General features: G+C 53.4%; 9 protein-coding genes across 9 annotated transcripts; all 9 read right to left on the reverse strand.

The window, feature by feature from the left end:
• Positions 1 to 571: 571 nt before the first annotated feature.
• Positions 572 to 1,567, reverse strand: JKF63_01795 (uncharacterized protein; the record flags this gene model as incomplete). Its single annotated transcript, XM_067897841.1, has 1 exon — positions 572 to 1,567. The coding sequence occupies one exon, from the start codon at positions 1,565 to 1,567 to the stop codon at positions 572 to 574; it is 996 nt and encodes a 331-aa protein (XP_067753998.1).
• Positions 1,568 to 2,621: 1,054 nt separating this feature from the next.
• Positions 2,622 to 4,481, reverse strand: JKF63_01796 (uncharacterized protein; the record flags this gene model as incomplete). The annotated part of the gene is made up of 1 exon (XM_067897842.1): positions 2,622 to 4,481. One exon carries the CDS (start codon positions 4,479 to 4,481, stop codon positions 2,622 to 2,624), a length of 1,860 nt encoding a protein of 619 aa, XP_067753999.1.
• Positions 4,482 to 5,709: 1,228 nt separating this feature from the next.
• JKF63_01797 (uncharacterized protein) lies at positions 5,710 to 5,961 on the reverse strand (the record flags this gene model as incomplete). The annotated part of the gene is made up of 1 exon (XM_067897843.1): positions 5,710 to 5,961. One exon carries the CDS (start codon positions 5,959 to 5,961, stop codon positions 5,710 to 5,712), a length of 252 nt encoding a protein of 83 aa, XP_067754000.1.
• Positions 5,962 to 7,038: 1,077 nt separating this feature from the next.
• JKF63_01798 (uncharacterized protein) lies at positions 7,039 to 7,437 on the reverse strand (the record flags this gene model as incomplete). Its single annotated transcript, XM_067897844.1, has 1 exon — positions 7,039 to 7,437. One exon carries the CDS (start codon positions 7,435 to 7,437, stop codon positions 7,039 to 7,041), a length of 399 nt encoding a protein of 132 aa, XP_067754001.1.
• A 1,402-nt stretch (positions 7,438 to 8,839) lies between these two features.
• On the reverse strand, positions 8,840 to 9,271 carry JKF63_01799 (uncharacterized protein; the record flags this gene model as incomplete). The annotated part of the gene is made up of 1 exon (XM_067897845.1): positions 8,840 to 9,271. The coding sequence occupies one exon, from the start codon at positions 9,269 to 9,271 to the stop codon at positions 8,840 to 8,842; it is 432 nt and encodes a 143-aa protein (XP_067754002.1).
• A 1,262-nt stretch (positions 9,272 to 10,533) lies between these two features.
• JKF63_01800 (uncharacterized protein) lies at positions 10,534 to 13,233 on the reverse strand (the record flags this gene model as incomplete). The annotated part of the gene is made up of 1 exon (XM_067897846.1): positions 10,534 to 13,233. One exon carries the CDS (start codon positions 13,231 to 13,233, stop codon positions 10,534 to 10,536), a length of 2,700 nt encoding a protein of 899 aa, XP_067754003.1.
• Positions 13,234 to 14,441: 1,208 nt separating this feature from the next.
• On the reverse strand, positions 14,442 to 15,011 carry JKF63_01801 (uncharacterized protein; the record flags this gene model as incomplete). The annotated part of the gene is made up of 1 exon (XM_067897847.1): positions 14,442 to 15,011. One exon carries the CDS (start codon positions 15,009 to 15,011, stop codon positions 14,442 to 14,444), a length of 570 nt encoding a protein of 189 aa, XP_067754004.1.
• Positions 15,012 to 17,348: 2,337 nt separating this feature from the next.
• Positions 17,349 to 18,635, reverse strand: JKF63_01802 (uncharacterized protein; the record flags this gene model as incomplete). The annotated part of the gene is made up of 1 exon (XM_067897848.1): positions 17,349 to 18,635. The coding sequence occupies one exon, from the start codon at positions 18,633 to 18,635 to the stop codon at positions 17,349 to 17,351; it is 1,287 nt and encodes a 428-aa protein (XP_067754005.1).
• Positions 18,636 to 20,602: 1,967 nt separating this feature from the next.
• On the reverse strand, positions 20,603 to 21,685 carry JKF63_01803 (uncharacterized protein; the record flags this gene model as incomplete). Its single annotated transcript, XM_067897849.1, has 1 exon — positions 20,603 to 21,685. One exon carries the CDS (start codon positions 21,683 to 21,685, stop codon positions 20,603 to 20,605), a length of 1,083 nt encoding a protein of 360 aa, XP_067754006.1.
• Between the last annotated feature and the right edge of the window lie 1,187 nt (positions 21,686 to 22,872).

The raw sequence follows: 22,872 nt of genomic DNA on the forward strand, positions 1-22,872 counted from the left end.
GGCAAAGGAAAAAGTGGAGCGTGCTGCAGCTAAGGGAAGGGGGTGTGGAGGTGGTGGTGGTGGTGATGTGCGATGCGTAGACTACGCTGGAAAAGTGCAAAACGTGTTCGAGCCGAGACGAAGGGAATATGGGAAAGGAGAAAAAAATAATAAAAGAAAGAAATTCGAGCGTCAGGAGGGAACAGAGACTGCTGAGGTGGGGTGGGGAAGGAGGAGTGAGTGATCCCCTCACAAATACCAAAGGGGGAACTCGTTGACTATATCGAAAGAGCAAAAGCCAAAAAAAAGGTTTTTTTTTTTGCAAAAAGAAAAAAGGGGCTGTGCGAAGACAGCCAAAGAGAGAACAAAGAAAAATGGATCTAAAAACGATACGAATGGGAACACCATCAGAGAGTGACTGGGAAGAGAAGGCTGTCATCATATGAAGAAAAAGCGAAGAGAACCAAGGGAGTGTAGGGAATGGTGGGGAGCGACTAGGGAGGCAAACGACACACCCGGTGTGCTGCCTTTCTTTTGACCGCTGTTTGTGTGTGTGTGTGTGTGTCGGGGGGGGTTGTGAGAATCACCCGTGTCAGAGAAGCATGCGGTGGCCCTTCGGTGCCGACGAGGGTGGGGGAGATGGCTGTAGTTCCCTTTCGACCTCGAGTGCGCCATCGGATGGGAACGGCTCAAAGGAGCGGTGAAAGTCCTCCACAAGGGTTGCCGGGGTGTCTGTCTCCACCTTCTGTGTCACTTTTATATCGTAGCGTGAAGCCTCTGCACGGAATGCAGCCACCGAGGAGGCGTACTGGATCTTTATTTGGGGGGAGCAGGTGGGCGGGCACATGTACACCATGACAGTCTCCTGGAGTTGTGTGTTAGGGGAGGGGTAGCGCAGTAAGATAAAGCGAGGTTCGGCGTCCGAAAGGATGGACTTCAACTGATCGAGGTCACCGTCGAGCTGCCTCACCGATTGGTCCAGAAGAAGCTCCTCAGCTGCGACCATGAAAGTGGCCACGTCCACCTCGCCGTTAGCGAACTGTGTCAGCATATCATCCGCGGCCGGAGTGAGCTTAATGGGCACGCCGGGAAGCGCCACCGGCTGCGGTGCCAAGTCCATTTCCGCAATCGCAGCCTGTTCCCGCTCTCTCTCTGTCATCAAATCCTTCTGCTCTTCCTCCGACAGAGTCTCGAACAGACTCGGCACCAAATCGCTCATCTCAAAGATCTGAACCGGCCCCCTTTTCGCACCTGGCGTCATCTCTAACAAACGCTTTACTCCCGTGGAGTATAGCATGCGATTCACGGTACTGGCGGTGCTGCTCACGTACATGATGACATGCTGTGTACCTGGTGCGCTGCGGACCACAATATAGGCGGCGGTCACACCCACCGTCTCCAAAAGCGTACGGGTCTTCCCTAGGACACCTTCGAGGCCGTCACCGGTCGAGCACACCGGTGGCGCCAGTAAATGGAGCACCCCCTCGTCAATGATGAGAGGCACTGCCACCGTGGCGGTGTCCTCTTCGCCTGATTCCCTCAGTGCCTGCTGGACATCAGGTGCCATGGAGAGCTCGATGCGTGGCATGGCGGCGCGTCTGCGTGAGAGGCGGACAAGCAAAAATAGAAAAGGCGAGAGTGGGAGACACTATAACCTAGCAACCACAGAGAGAGAGAGACACAGACACGGAGAGGAGAGGAGAAGACCAGAAAGAAGTGGGGAAGGGGGGACCGTGCACACGACTCGCAAAGGAGGAGAGGGAGACAGAAAAAAAAAAACAGTGGCGCACAGTTGTGGAAGACAGCGCAGAGCCCAAGACGTAACAGGTAAAACACCCAGGTGGCCGTGCCGAGAAAATATACACACACTCACACACACAGGAACAAATAACTGGCGCTGACACGCGACGATAGGGTAGCCACAGAGGAAGAAAAAATGCTAATAAAAAAACGGTGACAACAGGGAGATGAAAAGAGAGGGAGGTATCAACGTAGAATGGGGAGGGAGGGAGCGACCAGTGGCGAAAGATGAAAGGACTCCATGCGCGTCGTGCACACGCCTTCTCGCGCCTAGAAAGGGGATGCAGAAATGCAGAAGACAACAACAGAGGGGCCCGGCATCCCTCCCGCGGCTTTCAAGGTGTTCACCAGCACAAGTTCCAATATGAAAAATATGAGAACAAAGCACCGATGGTGTGGACTAAACTCGATCTCTTGAATTGTCCTGTAGTTGCTTTGCCCCAACTACGGAGGCTCCCGCCCACGTTTTTTTTTTTTGGCTATTGCCGTAGAGACTTTCGTACACGGGACTCGCCGCCCTCCCCTCCCCCCTCCACACACACACACAAACACACTTTTTTTTTTGCAGGGTTCGTTGTTCAGAACAGACCAAATAGAGAAAGACAACACAAGGGCGCACCTCATCCCATCACGGAGAGACGAGGTGCTGGAATACACGAAACTATGCGATCGCAGTTTCACAAGAAAGTCGATGCGGCAGCAAGTACGTGAGACTCCCACTTGTGGCCCCTCCCAAGGGCAGAGAGAGAGAGAAGGGGAGGGAGGGAAGCGTGCATCTACCGCACAGCACACAGCGGTGCGTGCGATTTTCGCCCTTAAGGGGAATAATGAAAACCGTGGAATTACAAGAGCTCCTCTTTACGGGAAACATCAACGAGCTGCTGCCGCACAGCAGTGATGGCGTCACTGAAAGCGTGTGTGGGACCGTACTTCTGCACACAGCTGTCCACCATCTGCTCCAAGACGCGGCAGAGGGAGCGGTACGCCTCCCGCTTGGACTTGCGCGAAAAGACGGGACTCATAATCCAGTAACGCAGACTCGTAAAATCAAGGTTCACCTGGTCAAAAGCGGGGACAGCGAACCACCCATTCGTATCGACAGCTTGCAACTTTGACATCACACGAAGCGCTACTTTTTGCACCTCTGCGAAACCGCTGTCAGGAACGGCGTGCTGACGCATGGAGTCACACGAGTGTACTCTCAAATCGGAGGCACTGAACAGTTCGCTCGCGGACTGTTCAGATGACCCGAGTTTCGCGAGAAACGATGCGGAGAGTGTTCGCAGGGAGGAAAGCCAAGTCGTCCACAGCTCACACACATCACCCACGGTTACTCCGCTCCCTCCTCCAGATTTCTTTGACTTTGCGGACACACGCATCCTGTATTGGTAGAACAAGACCTGCATTTCGAAAAAGAGGCGGTGAAGGCCGAGGGCTCCATATTGACGGTTCCACGCACGCACGAGGATCTCCTGGAACGTAAGAGTCTCGACGTTGACCGAGGGCCGAGTCGGTTTGGCTGCAGTTTCCGGGCTACCCGAAGTCGCCGCCGCGAGTTTCTCAAGCGCCGCGAGGCGGCTGATGGGAGATGCTGTTGCCACCCCAAGGAGGTTCCAGAGGTCCGCGTTAATGAGGACAAACAAGCTCCGCAAAGCCAGCGACGTCGCCGCGCCACCAAGTTGCTCGAGAAAGCACGAAACCGCAGAATCGGTCTCGGCGGCCGGTCTAGCGCCGAGGAGGGTTCGCTCAAGGGCCGAGGATGAAGACGACGACGCGATTGCACGTGTGGTCTCCAGCGGTGTTTCGCCATTATTTGAGGGGGAACTTTGATCGCAAACAAACTGGGCGGGCCACTGCTCGGTCTGGAGCAGGGCCGGAAGCTCACGCAGCATCTTACCCACATATTCCAAAGGAGGCGAACCAGACATATCCTCTATCTTCGTACCCACGACGATCACCTCTGGGGAACTGCCGACAAACATCTGCACTAGTGTACCCTCAAAAGCATTCACACTCTGCTCGATGCACGCGACCACCGTGTCTATATCAGATCGCATTTGCTCGTGCACGGCATTCGGAACTGCCTCTGTCTGCGCAGTCGCCTCAGCTCGCAGTATCGCATCCTCCAACTCGAGATCCAGTGCCTGAAAGCGGCAGTACAGCTCCAGCGTCGTTGCCGGGCCAGTCGCCACAGGAGCTCCGGGTGATGTGAATGGTGCGTCATTGGTCACCGCGGTCGCACCCGACCCTGTCTTTGATGAGAACGCGGTGTGGAGAAAATATCCGGAGCTGTCCAATTCAACGACTCGACAGAGGAGCGACATCGCGTGACGAAGAGCCACAAAACACCATTGATACTGACGAGCCACAGAAGAGTGCGACAGCGCCGCATGATCGGCGAAGCGCTGCGCCGGGGGGGTCAGTCGCTTAACATTGTGAAAAAAACAAGTCGACGGAGATGCGCTTTGGTCACCGAACTCAAGGAAGCGACAAAACACTGCGTGCTCCTCCGGTGTCAATGGGTTTCCAGGGCTGATTTCGGTGAAGCGAGCTGTGGAATCTTCCCTTCCTGGTGGGCTCCGCGACCGCTTTCGCGCTGCCGTAGAGGCCGAGATCGGCGCTGGCTGTACCGGGAGGGGAAACCGTATTAGTGGTTTGCCCTCCCCGGCACGGTTGGCGTCCCCTTCAAACACTTGCTGCATCACCCTAGCTGTACTCTCCGATTCGATGGGGAGAGCATAAGAAGCGGGGAGACACACTTGGTTAGGAAAAGACGTAGGGGGTGAAGGAGGGGACCATACTACGTGAGTATATCGATGCACAGAATCACGTAGAGCTGGATTCTAAAGTCCTACGCGCTTGTCCCTCGGCGACTCAAAACAACAATCAATGTAGTTCAAATTTTTTTAAGGTAAGGTCCACACTCAACTCTGCTGTTGCACCTCCGTGTGCGCACCGCATTGGTGTGGAGGGGGTTAAACAAACAAAAAAAAGAGAGAGTGCATTGGTCATGCGAAGCAAGTGGTCATGAGCGGAAGACACAGTTGCAGCATCTCTATGTGTGGAGGGAGGGAGGGAGAGGGGGGGGGCTTGGAGACCTCCTATTTGGTTGTCAGCACAGCAGAAGGCTGCTCCATCGTCCATTTTCTCTCTCACTCTTGGTGCCGGGGGAATATCGCTCTGACTGTTGAAAGTACGCACGTGACAGTCGTTCTTCACGACTGCACTGCAAGCCCTTTGCGCTCCTTTTTCCCTTGGCAAAGGAAGCCCAAGTTATCCCTAGCAAAGACACCGTGTTTGAATAGAGCAAAGCACTCGCATCGCCACAAACACAAAGTCTTTTAATGTCGCATCTCTCCCCCTCCCTCCCTCCCTCCTTGCCTCCCTTTCGCGAATATGAGTGTGGATACTCAACTTCAAGCGATGATGTTGCTGTTCATCATCACAGCACGTCGTGCGAGGCGTGCATCGAATCAAAGTATTTTCTGTTACTCGAAGTATTCCAGTCGCGCAGCGGGAGAATGAAGACTTCTCCAGCCAACGAGAACACGTTACGACGTCACTGTGTCTCTCTGTGCGCAGACAAGACGATGAAAAAGAGAGAAAAAAACAATGAAAAGGAGCGGGAAAGACTAGGTAGAGTTGGAAGCCTCAGCCAACGGCTCGTTGTGCTGAGCCCAGACCCTTTGCAGACCCTATACAGCCACTCCAGAGAAACCTCTACAGCACCGCCATGCGCTTAGTATGCCACAACACATACTGTGCAGCACCACATAACAAGAAGCAGACCACCATTCTACCCCACACACACATTCGCTGCGCCACGTGCACACCGCGCACCGCACCCGCGCTCACCATTATCGACTAATATATATATAGGTTGCCTTCTTTAACCCCCCCCCCAGCTCACCAAAGGGAAATCACCTCTCGTTAAGGCTTGATTTGACGGCAGTCCTCCCGTCGGCACCACTCTCCCTGCTTCTTCGGCTCCGCACAGAGAGGGCAGTAGTACCACTCCTCCAGCTTGAGGTATCGCTCTTTGAAGTGAAGGCCGTACGTCTTTCGACGAAGCTGCATCGGGTTCTTCTTTCGTTTTGGCGTACCACCCTTGCTACCCAAAAGTACCGGCGTCACCTGGCCAATGAGAGCGCTATAACAGCGCAGTGTCGTCCTCTGAAACATCACCGCTAAAGTCGATCCCACAGCTGAGAAAAGCCTAATGGAGGAAAAATAATAATAAAACAGAGCAGAATGCGGAGGGGAGGGGGAAGGGGGGGGGGGAGGGGGGGCGCCGGCAGGGAGCAGGAAAGGGGAGTGGCTGCACGTTTCGAGGAGCCGTGGACCTTGTGAGCATGAGGAATACGAGGGCATGAGCGCAAGCGTGATGCGAAGGCGTACAAGTGGTGAGGAAGCAGAATGTGAATATTAAAGATTTTCAGTCGGGGTCGCATAAAAAAAAAGAGGAATATCCTCTGCCAGGAGTGTCACCACTTCAAGTCCCCCGAAACTCTACCTGCAGAAACATCTGACGGCGTGAAAACAAGTTGAAGTCGAAACCGCGGTTCCCCGTAGGGCCGAGGGTGCGTGACAGAGTACACTGACTGCATAGGGAGACAAAGAAGGTCACATGGGCTCGCCCTGCCACTCTTTTCCGTGACTTCACTGTACAAATAAATATCGTATTACCCCATGTACCAGAGACGTGCTGGCATGTCTAGTCGCACTTCGTCATGCGGCCCCCCCCTCACTGTTTTTGTTTTTTTTTTTTGGGGGGGGGGGGCCTGAACAAACGTGACTTCGCTGCTTCCTGGTTAGCATGTTTTCCTTGCTGTTGTTGTTGTTGACAAGGATATATTTTTTTAATGAGTTTTACCCCTACCCTGAAACAGCGTAAACACAAACCACACAGAGTCTCCCTCGCCCCCGCCCCTCACCTCACGCCGAGACCCCACCCGCATCCTTTCCAGCGCTGTGGGCCCCAGGGTGCAGAGAGAGGAGAGGAAGGGGGAAAAAGAGATACGAGTAAAAGCCGCACAACAAACCACTATCACAGCACAGCGGCCACAAACACTATCGTCTGCAATGAAGCGATGGCCCATAGGAGGCCGGAGGCCGGGCACTACCGATCGCCACCGACAACGCTAAGCTCATCGCACCAACCCCAGCACAAAGAAGGAAATGACTAACAAGGAGGATGGTGTAAGGCAGCTGCACTGTCGGCACATAAAGCACGCACCTGGACCCCGACACACGGCACCGTCACTCGTTTTTTTTCTGCGCGAGCGACTTGCCATCATCTTTCAGCTCATCCTTCTCGCACGCTATGGCGCCACGGTGATTGAAGTGAATAAAGCCTACACCGGTGTTCATTTGATCGTCGTAGCGGAGGCACTTGTTAACGTCACATGTCCGCGCCTTCTGCATTTTGTGGCGGTGCGCGAAGCCGAGAATACCCAACACCACTCCAGCGAGCACCTCAATCGTAATGGGTACCATCATCGCCGTGGAGGACACCCTGTGGCCCCCAAAACCGGTTTCGGGGATGTAGCCACGTTTGTGGTGGGCCGCCTGCAGTTGCTGCCGAATGGAAAGCGCCATATACAGTGAATGGGCCAGGAGGAGGAGCCCTGCGTAAAAAAAGAAATCGAGAACAGCCATTTTTTTTTATTGTGTGTGTGTGTAGATAAATCGATACCGCTTCAACTCGTGCCGTTGTAATTGGGGGAGATGGGAGGATCAATCGATTATGTTACGCACCTTCTGGACACCTGTGAGACTGCGGGTGTGAACTGCGGCGAAGATGCTCTTCTTGGCGAAAGTCTCCTTCTTTCCGATGGGGGGTAGAAAGAGGGAGGGAGGGCACAACGAGCGTCACTCCTTTCAGAGACGATGCAAAAATATATATATATATACTTGTGGGTGAGCGGATCCGCCCTCGTAGTGCACTTTTGTGGTGTTGCTTCCCGGTGATCCAAGACAACGACACCGACGTCGAATATGCGACAAAAGCGATTAACAATAATAAAAAATAAATGACGGGAAACGCGGAGAAGAGAGGAGCGATAAAAGAAAAAGGGTGCAAGGACGGAGAGTACACCATCAAAGGGGGGGAGGAAGGGGGGAGGAGAGTGCCATCGCAGCGAAGTAATCCTAGGAAAAATCCAGTCCATTAGTAGCACAGCACGTCACAGCCAGACGTTGACGAGGCGAGCTGCACAGCTTTGCTGCCCTTTTAGGGCGCGACATTAAATATGCATATATATATACATATATGCACATAATTTTTTTTCTTTTGGAAAGTGCGACCGTGGCAAACACACACGCAAACACGGGATTCAATCCGGTAGACGGTGCTGTTACTTTCCTTTTAGCTCTGAATAGAAAAAAAAAAGATCGACTAGAATCCGTGCTCATGTGGCGTCAAGATATACACATCCCGGTTGGGGGAGGGGATGGGGGTGTTCAGGTGCAAAACAAAACGAATGGCACCAAGAGGAGGGGACAGGGAAAAGAACAAAGAGAACGCCGTGCAAAGATGGCCGGAGCTCACACACAGAGATGAACGAGGAGAGCCACATAGAGGGGGAGAACAGCAAGAAAGGGGGCCAAATATAAAATGAACCAAGTAGTACCTTGACGTGCGCAGGTCTGGCGCATTTTGGTGTGTGTCTGTGGGTGTGTAGCAGCGTCTCTCCACAACAAGAACCTCCCACATTCTCCTCTGCATCTTTTTTTTTTGCCAATAACAACAGCTGTCGTGACGTGAACAAGGCACCGCACTGCCGCGTTGAACTGTGCAAATGAACCATACAAATGCGAAAATATGGAGTGAGATAATTTTAAAAAGAGATGCGGCAGAACACATGTAAGTACGTCTACGGTGGTGAGACGAGTATCCCATTCTCGGTAATGATCACAGATGCACACAAAGGTTCTGTTACTGACAGCATAGCGTGGTGCTTGGTTTTTGGGGAGAGGAGGAGGGAGGGGGAAAGGGGAAGCGATGGCTTCTTTCCTTGTCTTTTTTTTTTACCTCGCCCCTTCCTTGAAGGAGCCAAACCTACTTACTTGAGATCTCGAGCTCCTGCAGCCGACTCAGTATAACCGGCCGTGACACCTCCTGTATTTCGCCGCCCACAATCATCTCGTCCATGATCATGAACACCTTGTGGAAGTTAAACACCAAGTCCAGCTCGCACACATCCTTGAAGAACATATCCAGCACCTCCACAAGCAGGTGAATCAGCTCCACGTACATCAAGTCATTGTCCTCCTGGTCAATGCCCAATATGAAGAAGAGTCCGGCGTAGCGGCGGTAGACAAGTTTGATGTCCGTGTACGATACAAAGTTAGCGGCATGCCGACCACGCGCATTCACAATAACGTGAGCCTCACGCTTTATCTCCGCCTGGCCAGCGTCATCGACGGGGATATAGAACTTTGCCAGCCGGGTCTTGCCCATGCGGTTCTGCAAAAGAATAAAGTGAATCATTCCGCTGGAAGTAAGCACTCGTCTGGTTGTTGGGGCTTCTCCTCCTGTATTCGTGGGTTCATATAAATCTCTTTTTTTTCCTTTCCTTCGCACCGCTGCAGGCGGTACGTGTGTGGGTATGTGTGTGTGTGTGTGCGCGCTAGAAATTAACAGTTTTACAAAAACGTCGGAGACCAGATCCCCTTCCCCCTCCCCTCCCCTTTGACTGCTCCTGTTCCAACGCTTGGTACTCTGCAGACTGAGCACCAAAACTAGCTGTTCTGCCTTTGTATTACGTTCTACTTGCACATGCGTGGCGGTGTTGGCACCTCTCCATTTCCACAGCTGAATGAAAAAATATATTTACGGGAAAAGAGTGTATCGGTGAGAGATATTTTTTTTTATGGGTGTGGAATCGGCGAGCATAAAGAGTCGTGATTATCACACCAGAAAAAAAAAGAGAGAGAAAGTAAACGAGGCTGCTTGTGGCAAATTGTTTTCATAAGCGCAGGCTGTGTGTGTGTGTGTGCTGCATCCTTGTCCCCTCACACACACACACACGCTTTATACGCCGTCTTCTCTTCCCGCTCTCGGTTCCCGAACTTACGATGCCTTTCACTTTGTCGTCAGATTTTTGTCGCCCTCTGCCGCGGCCCCCCCCCCACACACACACACTTTTTTTTTCAAAGGATATATAACAACACTGACAAACAGCTCAAGGAAAAAGGGGGGAAGGCGTTAAGAAAAATACTACACGCACACTCACGCCCAAACAGAAGAGGCAATGGGAAAGAGCCCCACCCTCCTCTCCCTCCTCCTCCTCCCCCCCCCCACCATACACAAAAAAAAGTCGGAAAAGACTGCGCTGCAACAACACTCGTTTCATATTTACGCATATACACGCATGTGCACGTGTGTTACTCTCTCCTTTTTGGGGTCGTTGTTTTGAGGGAAAGGAAGGCTGTGTCCAGGGCTTCGAAAGAGAGAAAACAACAAAAAAAGTAACGCGCTGCGGCCGCCAAACGGCGTCACTTTTATTGGCCCTTTACCCCCTACCCCCCCCTTTGTTGTTTTGAAATACTTGAGTAATTTAGTAGAAAATGGTTATCTGCCTCATGCCCCGCCGTCGCGCATGGCTCTCTCAGCATAATGCGCAAGCGCCGCTCAGGCCCTCATTGCTAAACGCCTTTTTATTCAATACACACACACACACACACGATGGGTTTCTGAGAGGCACGCTTACGCGGGTGTGCGCAAGCGCTAAAAACTGTCATTTTTTTACCTTACGGCTTGCAGCGGCCCATGTAGCGGGGGTACATGCACGCATCCTTCACACTATCGAGGTTCAGCAGCCACACCAGCAAACGCTCAACACCGAGGCCAAAGCCGCCGTGCGGGGCGCCACCATAACGGCGCTGGTCTGTGTACCAATAGTACGTAGAAGGATCCAGACCCTCGCGCTTGTACGCCTCGAGCAGCTCATCGTAGTTGTACATGCGCATTGATCCACCAACCACCTCGCCGATGCCGGGTGCCAGGACGTCGACTGACTCCGTCAGGGTTGTGTCTTCAGGGTCTCGCTGCATGTAAAACGATTTCATCTGGGCAGGGAAGTGCGTCATCAGTACAAATTCACCCAACTTGGCTACCATGGCGCGCTCCGGCTGATCAGTGATGTCCTCGCCGAACTCGAAAGGCTTACCCGTCTCGGTGTTCAAGATACCGTTCTCGTTGCAGAACTGGATGGCGTCAGAATAGCGGAGGCGACGGAAAGGGCGCTTTGGTGTGAACTTGTAGTTGGCTGGGTCGTTCACGCTGCCATTGGGATCGATGAGTTGGCTGGGGTTCAGCATGGCAACGAAGTTACCAGCGCGCTCAATGACGGTGTGGATGACGGCACAGATCATCTCCTCCAGGTGGCTCAAAAAGCCCTCGAAGGAGCACACATCGTACTCGACCTCCAGGTGGGTGAACTCGCTAAGGTGGCGTTTTGTCTTCGACTTCTCGGCACGGTAGCTGGGTAAGCAGCAGTACACGTTGCCCAACGACGCCGTGACGGTTTCCAGGTAGAGTTGCGACGACTGCGTGAGGTACGCGTTCTCGCCGTAGTACAAAACATCGAACAGAGTCGAGCCGCCCTCAACCTGTGTCTGCACCAACGTCGGCGGCGTAACCTCGTAGTAGTGGCGCGACCAAAAGTACTCGCGGAAGGCACGCAGCAGCTCGTGGCGAACCTTCAACACAGACGAGGCGACGGTTCCGCGAGCCACGATATGGCGCTGGTCGTACAGCTTGTCGATAGAGCTCTCAGCTGTGATAATCGTCTCAATCGTGCCGTCAGAGTTGCCAACAATGGCATACTCGTCCACGTGCAGCTCCATCGGCGGCTGCAGCTCTGACTTCGCCTTGGGCTCGTGGCGTAGCGTTCCACGAATGGCGATACACGACTCCCGGTGAAAGGGCTCCGTGGCACCGTCAAAGACGCACTGGATGAAGCCTGACCCATCGCGCAGCACGACAAACGACATGCGGGACTGATGGCGTGTGCGGTGGGCCCAGCCGACGACATAGACAGGGACACCTGTTTTGTGCGACGGCAGCTCACCGATCCTGGAGCGCGGTAGCCCCTGCGCGACAGCGATAAAGTTCGCGCTTTTCGGGCACACCGCCACCTCCTTCTTTGATCCGACGGCAGCCTCGTCCGTCCCAGCATTTGGTGCAGCGACTGCTGGCTTCACCTCGACAATGACATCCTTGACTCGCTCCGGCACCTGTTTCTCCAGCGCCGCGCGCACGTGCTCGACATCCGCCCAGCGCAGAGCTGCCACACGGCGCATCTGGCCTAGCATCATGTTCGGGTTCTTGTCCCACTTTGCCTTGAGGGTGGAGGTGTCCTCCGTGGCCAGAACATCAGCAACGGTTTTCTCCACATCCGCGCGTGACACCGTCACGCCGACTCCGCACTCAACCGACATGGCTGCTGTGTCAACTGCCTCGCCGTCGGCAGCGTTCACGAACTTGATGGCCGCATCGACCTTCTGCGTGCTGTCGAGCTTGCCGTCGAGGATGAAGCTGGCGACGGGGTCGCGGTGCACAGGCTTCTTGACCTTCGTCCACACGTTGAACAGCATCACCTTCTGCTCACGAGGAGAGTCCTCTCCGACCTTGTGCTGCGCGAAAAAAGCGAGCACGTCGGCGACCCGCTCCGGCTTGGTGGACAGATCCTTAGCGCCCTTGTCGTCAAGACCAACGACAGTCTTGAGCTGCTCAACGGCAGCGGCGCGCTGCTGTTCGCTCTCCATCTTGTATTTTGGCCTTGTGTATATTCCTTTCACGTTAGCGGCCTTTAAAAGTAACACGGCGTGTGACTGAATGGTTATGGCTCTGCAAGGAGTGTGCGGGGGCAAACACAGCGATCGGTGGTGGTGATGATTGTGGGGGGATGGCAGGACCCGGCGATGGCGCAGCGAACACCACGGTGACGCCAGAGAGGAAAAGGGACAAGGGAGTACGTGAGTGGAGGGGAACGAGAGTTGTCGAAGGGGGGACGTGACAGAGGTGGTTGCCCCCAGATACAGCGCAGATGGTCGAAAGGCGCAGCGGTGCATGCAGAAATCAGGGCTCCACCAAGGAACGAGTGCCGCCGGTGACGGTGGATGCAAAGAGACGGGGTCGGGTACCGAGCAATGGCACTCTGTGGTGTCACGCCTTGGTGCATTAGGTGGTGACGTCGCTTTGAAAATGGTTGCCCTCTCCATGGTCAACCCGACACTGTCCGCCGTCCCTACAGCAGATGCATCCAGCTTTTCCACCAACATTGCCAAATTCATCTGTCGGGCAGCCCCCCAGCAACGCGCTTCGCTCTCCACCCCCGTAAACCTTGCCGCCGCCGACGACCACAACGCCTGTAATGTGCTCAACAGGCACACTCGCTGCCTCACGACCTGGCTTTGCTGTAGCCTCGCGATAGTATTGGGGCACATCTACCGAAACAGCGACACTCGCGCTGATATGCTGGTCTAGAAGGCGTAGAAGTAAGAGGAAGAAGCTGTGGCGGTTGTGTGGCCGAAAGACCTTTGCTATCTGTCCTGGTGGAGGCCTGCAGACTACTGTTCCCCCCCCCCTCGTTCTCTTCAGGTAGAGCGTGCACACGACGAAGCAGCGTGCAGCCAGGGTTCCGAAAACGAAAATGGACGAATCGATTGAAACAGTTGCTCCCCTCTCATTGCCTCCAATCAGCTTCTATGATCGTCTCTGCTCCTGAAAGGACGATGATGCGAAATCGTGAGGCATTCCACATGAAAATATGTATAAATATATACTGAAAGCAAAACAAGTGAGAAAAGGGTGTCTGCGACAGAGCAATGCATCATCGTACGCACGCCCTCACTGTAGGCTACAGAAGAGCCCGCCGAAGGGGTGCGGTAGGGTGCAACGAGTACAAAAAAAAAAACATCCGGCGTCATGACCCCACTCGCCATCAGAGCAGCATGCAGGAATAAGCCCTCCTCTTACCCTGAGCCATGACACCTGATAGCTCTCTCCGACGTTTCGTACAGTTGCGTAAAACACCAGAAGTCTGGTCGTCATTGCGTGTGTGTGTGTGTGTGTGTTGGGGGAGGGGAGGGGGTCATCAGGGTTACAAACATAACCACCACCCTCCGTGGACCACCTTCCTCTGTATCTCGTGCCTCCCTATACCACCCACGATGAAAGTTTCATTCGAATAAAGTTCTTTTTTTTTCGGAGGAGGGAGGGAGGGGGGGGAGGGGGGGTATACTTGTGTTTTGTTCAGCCCACCCTCCTCCCTTCTTCAAAACAAAAAGAAAACACACACATGACGGTGGGAATGAGGAAAGTGGGAGGTGGGAAAAAATAAGGAGCAAGTAAACGATCAGTCAGCAATGCGCTGTATCCGAAAACTAATATACAGTACATGTGTATATATATGTATATATATATATATATATATACGACACAAAAAAAAACAAGTGAACGAGAAGAAGACAGGCAAGGCCGTAAAAGACGCACACCGCCTCACACGCGCACGCCATGGGCCTGCGCTGGGAGGAGAGAGGGGGGGAATATACACATATATATATATACATACATATATCCGCCGCTCCGCCGCCATTCTCCTACATTCTTGAGACCGATGATCTTCTCTTTATCACGCTAAAGCTAGAGGCGATCATGAAACAATACTCGATCCTTCGTAACGCGGGTATGACGTCCAGTCTAGAACAGTCGTCCCACTTAGCGCACGTTGCAAGGCGCGCTCCCGCACAGCTCGCTCGTATTCGCACTCCGCTGCCAAGATGCTCTGCATCGTCTGAGTCATCCTATACCGTTCGACGCTCTCCCACTCCTCGAGGTCAGCACGATTCTCGGACTCCCACAGCTTTATCAGACTGTCGTCAGTCTTGGAGGTAGCTGAGAGGAGGAGCTTCTCTGTGAGGGTTTCCAAGGATTCGCCTAGAGGGAGCACAGAGACCGTGGCCCCTGCTCGGTACCGGTAGTCAAAGCTCGGAGGGCGCGCCTTTAAGGGGCCTGTGTTGGCGACTTTTTTCGCCTCTTCCCGCGCCCTCACGGCTTCCGTCTCATCGGCAAACGTGGTGCAGATCTGCGACCACGCCATCTCCTCCAGTTTGCGTTTGAGGCTCCGCTTACCTCGCTCCTCGCGAATAAGAGCGCACCGAGAGGTGTATTCAGAGGGCTCCACCACAGAGCCCTGTGTTGTGGATTTAGGGCAAGTCAGCATTTCAGAAATACTGTTCGCTGGCGCTTACTAGAGGTGTACTGTGCGAGAGAGATGATGACAGTGGTTGGCACCCCCCACCCCCTTTCCTCCGTTTGTCATGTGAGACACAGAAGTAGCTAGACATGTGCATCGGAGGCAACGTGTGGGGTGAAACCGAGCCAAACACCCCAAAAAATAGAAAAAAATAGAAAACAAAATGAGGAACGTTGCCAAAGGAGTGAGGAAAGGCGGGATAAGAAAATATGGGAAGAAGCCGTAGACAAGGGTGTGGTGGACGGAGATGGAGCAGATAGAAGCAGTTTCAGTGGGAGGAGAGGGGGAGAGAGAAGAAAGCCTTTTGCATGCATGGGTGAGCCGGACCGCGGACCTGTTGATAACACTGAGCACGTAAAGATACCGGCATTGTCCGCTCTCGAGACGCACTCGCGTGGTGCGACATCTTCCGCCAAACAACCCTTTTTCTGTGTGTTTGTGCGATTGGTGCCTCTCAGCTATGATTTTGTAGGAAAGCTGGAGGCAGAGAGAGGGAGGGGGAGGAAGGGAGGGAGGGAGGAGGAGGGCAAAAAAAAAAAGACGAGGGAAATCGTGTTCGGAAGTGAAGCAACAGGCGCAGAGGTAAGGTGAGGAAAAAAATGGAAATCAAACAATATATAATATCATCAAGCGGGCGTACTCCGTAAAGGGAGAGAAGGCGTGGGGGACGTGAAGCGACAGACGAAAAAGAAAAAATTTGCACCAGCTCGGTGCGCACGTAGATGAACAAGCCTCCACAAAAGTAACAGCCAAGAAATGCACAAGGAGTCAGGGGCCACGGGGTCATACAAAGACACGAAAGGGAACCACAAACAGAGAAAGAAATCGGTACGGTTCTCGGGAACACGCACACACACACACACACGCACACGCACACACACGCACTGCCCCGCATGCCCATTTGTTGGCGAGCAGTGAACCCATGCAAACTGCTCCAATTAAGGAAGAAAAAGAACGGGGGTATAAAGCAACGGTCCAAGAAGCGATGAAAATGAGAACAGCCGCAACAACAACAACACAACAACCAAAACAAAAAGACGCATAGGCATGAAGCGCCCTCGAATGCGCGTAGGGGGGGCACGAAGGTGCCTTGTAAAAAAACAAAGAGAGAGAGGAACACACAGCGTACGAGACATTGCGAGTAATTTGGAGAGAGCACACGGACATGTCGCCCACAGCGTGCGTGTGTGTGTTTGGGGGGGAACGAGCACGAGAGGGAAAAAATACCGAGATAACACTGTGAGTGAGGCCATGGCTAAATCAAAAGATGTCCTAAGAATCTGGGCGCAAAGATGTTGTTGTTGGAATATCCCATGTCCTTCGCATGTCATATCGGGTGTGAGTTGAACTCCATTCTAGGCCTTCTCCTTTGCATAGTGTGCGTGGTTTGGTGTACGGTAGCAGTAAAACACATGCTAGAGAGAGAGAGAGACGCAGGGGGAGCACGTCATCCAAGACCCCTGCTTCGCAGGCTAACGCTCATAACCGCTCCCATTTTGCCAGCTCACCCACGCGGTGTATTTCTCGGAGCGGCTCCGCCCTCGACTGCAAGCGGAGAGTGAGGGCTGCATGAAACACGCTCGAGTGTACCCTCTTGGCCTTCCTCCCGTGATGGCTGTGTGTTACAGACGCCTTCACTACCAAAGGGCCGCTACCACGTCACGCCGCTTGGGAAATAATCGTCGACATCTGTGGTGATGCATTGCACTGACTTTCCTAGGCCGTCCGGCAATTGACCTTGTCAAGAATAGACGTGGCTCGGCATGGGGAGGGGGGGGGGGCAATAGGACACGGTTGACTTCTTCGCGAGGCTTAGAACCCCCCCTTCCCCTCATACCCCGCGCTTGGGTTGGGGAAAAAAAGAGGTTCCTCCCTGCGTCACCGAAGCCCGTGCGTAAAATTGGGAAAAAAACGAAGATCAAGTTCGGGGGCTCACGAGAAAGAGAGAAAGAGTTGACGCGACGCGGTCTCTCCATCCCAGGGGATGGCGATCTACCAATGCCCCACCGCAGACTACCTTGCTCCAATAGCAATTTTTTTTTTTGCATGTGGCCTCGGCGTTACTACGAAAAAGGATGTAAAAAAAAAAGACACCGTCACTCAAACACGCAGGGAGCCTCTCCACATACAGGAGATACGCAGCGCACCCCTCCCCCCTCCCCTCCCCTCCCCACCCCCCACACACACACACCTCCCCTCTCACGCTTGTCCTCTCCTCACTAAAGTTCAGCAACACAAGAGACGAGCGGACCGAACCCCTGCCCGTTCTCGGCGGATGCCCGTACTCTCTCCTTAACATGGCCCCTAATTCATGCCGGACGATGGCACTGATGAGAGAAGCTCGCGGGTGCGCTCTCGCAGCGAGAGGTTGCCCATCGCGATCGTGCCGGTGTGGTCAAGCGAAACGCTTCTCCCACTCACGACGGAGCTGTCATCAAAAGAGGATAACGAAGTGCCATCAGTGGAGTTCGCCTTCTCTTCACACAAGCGAGCACGAGCCTTCTCCAACTCTTCTTTCATCTTGGCGGCACGAGCTCGGTCAAGGAATGTGGCCTCCTGCACCGCGCGGAGTTTTGCCGTCAGCAGAGCACACTGCTTCTCTGTGGTGGAGGTCCGCTGCATAGCAGCAGCCTGCTCCAGCAGCAGCTGGTTGAGCTTGCGCTCGAGCCTCACCACCGCATGGTGAGGCTCAGAGGAGTGTGTCGAGCATGGCGTGGGGTCGGCGGAGCGTGGCGTCGTTGACGTGCTAATACGGTTGCCGATGCTGTTTGCGCTGCCGCGCAGTGTGTGCACACCGAGACTTTCCTTGGGCATTGTCTGAGCATTCAATACGGATGTGGGGGCGTGGAGAAACTGCGTGGCGGCTGCAGGATCGGTATCCCCTTGCGCAGACGGCTCAGGCGACGCTGTGCTTTGAGGGATGCCAGCAGATGTGTCCATCGTCCGCCGCGACGCAAGAGTGGAAGACACGGATGTAGTTAGTGGCACGATATCGACGTGCTTCTCCGCTGGAACGGCACTCGCCTCGAGTGAGGCCGCCTGCGGGTCAACAGCCACAGAAGACTCGGTGCTAGACGCTGCCGCACGGCCACGCAGCACGCCGAGGCCTGTGGCGAGTACATCCAAGTATTTTTGCCGTTCGGCCATCAGCTCCTGCTCCACGGCCGTTTTCTTGCGTGCCATATCAAGCAGCTTGCGCTGTAGGTTCATCAAGAGATATTCTTGGCGCTCCTCCAGTGTATTTTCGACCTCTGTCTGCTGGGCGCGCATCTCTTTGATACGATTACTTAGAGACTCTGCTTCGCTCTCCTCCTCCTTCAACAAGCTCTGATAATGCTGGACCTCTTTTTCTGCGCCATCGAGGCAGCGGAACAGCTGATTTGACGCGTTTTCCTCCTTCATCTCAGCCTTCAGCACCGCACGCACCGACTCCTCGCGCAGCGTCTCAATCTTCTTGATAAGATGCGATTCCTCCACTGTCAGGGAATAGGCTGTGCTTTTAAGCGACACATACTCCCGTTGCAGTTGATCCATGGGCATCTCGTGTACCGGCATCATGGCGTCCGTGCGGTTCGCAAAAAGCGTAGCCATGGCTTGTAGTCCAACGAAACTCGGGGAAGAAGAAGAAAAAGAGAGACAGAGACAGAGAGACAGAGAGAGAGAGATCAAAGACCCCTGTGTAACTCACCAAAGAGTGTCTTTCTTGCAACCACCACCACCACTCGAGAGGCGAGAGAAATACGGAAGGAAAAAAATAATAATAATATTTATCAAAACTAAAGCGAAAGGGGGGTAGAAGATTTAAAGCCCCCAAGTGGGAACAAAAAAAAAAAGTGGGGAAGAGGGGGAGGCGGAGAACAAGCACAAACAATAACGAGAGCGTTGTTTTTGCTGTGCGTATGCACGTGTTTTTCTGTTTTTTTTTGTATGGAAGGGGGGTGCGCAAGACGAGGAATGCAAATTCAAATAAAGGAAAAATGTTGAGGTAAGAGAAGGGGCACGACAAAGGATGGGGAAATATGCTTTTGCTCTGTTTTGTTGTTTTTGTGCCCGTGTACTCCTCCTCCTCCCCTCCCTCCTCCTCCTCTTCCTCTTCTTCGAGCCTGGTCGGGTGCGTCTGTAATGTCTTTCGAGGTTGTGAAGGCTTGTATACACACACGTGTCAGTGTTAGTTTTCCTCTCTCTTCACATCCCCCTCGTTGTGCGCCTGTTCTCCTATGCGCAGCCCTTAGTGCATCAAATCAGTCAAGAATGACAAAACAAGGAGCAAAGGGAAAAAAGTAGACGTGAATTCAAAGTTGGGCGAGTAGGCACGCAAACAGAGAGAGAGAGAGACAGGCACAAAAAGAAAACCAAGATTGACTAGGACAGGGGGTGGGAAGGCGCAGCGCTAGACGAAAAAAAAAGAGCTCAAACCTCAAACCGAGGGATGAAAGTAAATATATATATATGTATATATACAGATAGATATATAGATATATATAGAGAGAGAGATTGACAGCACACCCAAACACAATTATGGGAGGGCAAATGAGCGAGAAAGAGAGTAGGTGTATATTCAAGTGATTTTGTGAATGCCACTACACTTTTTTTTCCTTCTTCATGTTCGTAAGAAACCTGAATGGAAAAAAAAGAGACGAGCAGGGGCAACCAAGAGTAGGGACGGTAGAGCAAGTATCAGAAGCATAACAAGGGGGGGGGCGATGTGTTTTCGAGCCCAAAGCACCAGGTGATTCGTTTTTGTTGTGTGTGTGTGTGTGTGTATGCGCGCGCATGTATGAAAGGAAGGTGAAGCCATGCAGAGCAAAGTGAATCCGTGTAAAGGACAGTAAAGGAAAGAAGGGAGAAGACAGGAAACTAGTAAAAGAGATGCGGTACAACTCGCAAATCGCGAACATACATACATACATACGTACGTGGCACATCCGCCCCGTACCCCCACCCCCATTTGTGCGACACCGTCGTGCGAACACGCACACAGACATCCTCCGCCTATCGAAGCACGCGTCTCACTCGCGTCGGTGTGGCGTGAAATATGATTATGAGTCGCACACAAAAAAAAAAGCACAAATCAGGGTGTCGTCTTCGATCGTGAGCGCAGGCAGCCGTTCGACGATGAAGATGAATAGAGGTGACATGTCGTTTGTTCTTTTTTTTTGGTGAATGTCGTTTCGTTTCCATTGGAGTCCTTCTCCCTCCTCACGTTCAAAAATAGATGCCACCAGTACTCTCTATAGCAGTCAAAGTGAGTCCAAACGCAAGACAACGCAGCAAATCGCAGGTAAACAGACACTAAAATGGTGTCATAGCGCGGAAAGAAACAAAAGGCAGGGCAAGAATCGCCGCCGCCGCTGCACCTCTCCTCCCCCCCACCCACCCCAGCAGACCCGTCACAGAGAAACACGCTGGATAGGAAAGCTTCAAGTGGTGACGTGTGAATCGGCGCTTCGCCCCTCGCCGTCGTGAACAACTTGTTTTTCAAATGGAACAATGGACGAGAAGGGGGAGGGCGCCTCTTACGAACGGCTCCGGACCGAGTCTCGTATGCACCTAGTTCTTCAAAAACGCAGGGTTGCCTGACGCAAGCCAGACCCGGGTTGCGTGTGGAGAACCGGTTGCTGAGCAGCTGCCCCGAGAACGCGTGCATGAGCTGTTTTTGACCGAGCCGCCCCCGAGAGTGATTCGTGAGTGTGCTGGGACGCATTCCTTCCTGCGCGGCCGTGTACAGATCGACTACGCACGGCTGGCTCCCCGCGGCGCCTCGCGCCGCTCTTGATACTCATCGAAGTGGCCGAGTGCTTATTGCTGCCAACCACAATCGGCCTTCCGGCCGTGAGCGTACCACGGGAAGATGCGGCCACTGGCGGCACCACTTCGGTCAAGAAAGAAAATCGATCGAGGAGCTGAACAACGCGAGCGACATCTTCGTAGGTGACGGTCTTGCGATGCCTCCGGGTTGCCTCTCCCGTAGCCATCGTCACGAGATCGCGCGTCAGGAGCGCGACTGCTTCACACGCAGCCATTGTGGCATCCTTCGAAATGATGGAGGAGCTGCCTTCGTACTTGAGCAAAGCTTTTACACGGCTGTGCGCAAACGCGTTCACGAAATTTGAAGCGTCGCTCGCACCACCGCCATGATCGCTCGAGCGCGCCTCTGGTGAGGCATCCACGCTATCAGCCCCCTCCTCGTCCTCTTCATCAATGTCGTACTCGTCCCCTTGGCATCCACGATCGACGTCGTCGTCATCCGTGTAGGTAAGAAAGGGATCCACGGCCGCGTTAGCGCCTCCTGGGGCCTCTTCATCAGCTGAGGCGGAAGAATGCCCAGGTCCACCGTGACTCATACCCAGTGCGACACCTTCACCCGTGCCGTCCGCTGGGGAGTGAGCGGCCGATCCCTCACCGCTGTCTCGCGGCGAGCGTTTGCTGACTTCAGACTGCCCGGATAGGCGAACAGCATGGTCCTCTTCGGCGTCACCCTGCGACGACACAGAAGAAAATGATGAACCAGACAGTGCATACGCAGCCATGCGGGGCACGAGAAAGGGAGACAACACCCCTTCCTCTCTCTCGTCCAGATCTAGCGCTGTCCCGAGCGTGTCGTCGTACGTCTCCTCATCAACGTTGCGTTCGGTTGACATCCTCGTCTATGAACAGGTGGGATAAATCTATGCTCAGAAAAAAAAAAGAAGTGTTATGTACACCTGAAGTGGATTGTGTATGCCTAAAGAAGCTGGACTCCTGTAGCGGAGGAAGCGACATATATCGAAGTAGTGGTGATCTTTGCGGAGCAAACCAGTGACATAATTGGGGGAGGGGGGTGGAGGGGGGGGGGGGGAATTGAGAACACACACACGCACACGCACGCACGCACGCACACGCGCTGGATGCTCTTGGAGGAAGAGGGGGCCCAATGGCTACGGCGCGAAACGAAGTCCAACAGAGAAACGTGACCTAGAGTCCCCCCCCAGTCAAGAACACATACACACACGTTTTCCGTGTGTTTCATTTGTTCGGATGCCGTTAACTGCCTGGGGACGAGCAGTTCAAAGCTGTTTTTTTCTTCAAGAATTGTTTGTTTTTGTTTTTTTAGGGGGAAGGGTGGCATCGCATGACCCGCCGGCCGCTGGTCCTGTCCGACATTGCGTGCCTCCAGTATAGGAGGTGCAAAGGGGGAAGAAATACGCAAGACGCGGACACACGACAACGTGAAGATGAAAGAGATGGAAGAGAGCCCTGCCAGCCTCCCTCCCCTCCCCCCAAGAAAAAAAATAAGGGAGCAATAAAAACAAGACGGCACAGCACCAAGCCCACAACAAAAAAAAAACAGGGAGATCATTCAGTATAAAAAGGAAGCGCTTTGACACAACAAGACAGGAGAAAACGAGTAGAACACTCGGTCAATATCGCATGCAAAGTACAGTGCGAGCGATGACGCACTACTTTGAAGAGACGCACCTCTCTCCCCCCATAAGGCTACCTTCCCTTCATACACCCATACACACACACACAGACACACACCACATGGGCAGAACCCTTGAGAAAGATAAACAGGGAAGCCGACAAAAAGTGAAAAAACAGCCAAACAGAATTTCACCACACAAAGAAAACACACATGAGCTCAGCTGTACGAGCAAAGAACAGTAAACACGCCAGGCGCACCCCCCACACACACTTCCGAGCACACACACACACACGCGTGGGGGGGGGGGGAGAGAGAGACTGAAAAAAAAAAGAGTGGGGAATGAGAACTGACCAAAAAGAGCGACAGCGACATTGACGTCGTGAGGCCACGAATGGTCAACGGCAGCGAAGCTACCGAGCTTTT

Source organism: Porcisia hertigi, chromosome 34 (assembly GCF_017918235.1).
Source record: "Porcisia hertigi strain C119 chromosome 34, whole genome shotgun sequence".
NCBI lineage: Eukaryota > Euglenozoa > Kinetoplastea > Trypanosomatida > Trypanosomatidae > Porcisia > Porcisia hertigi.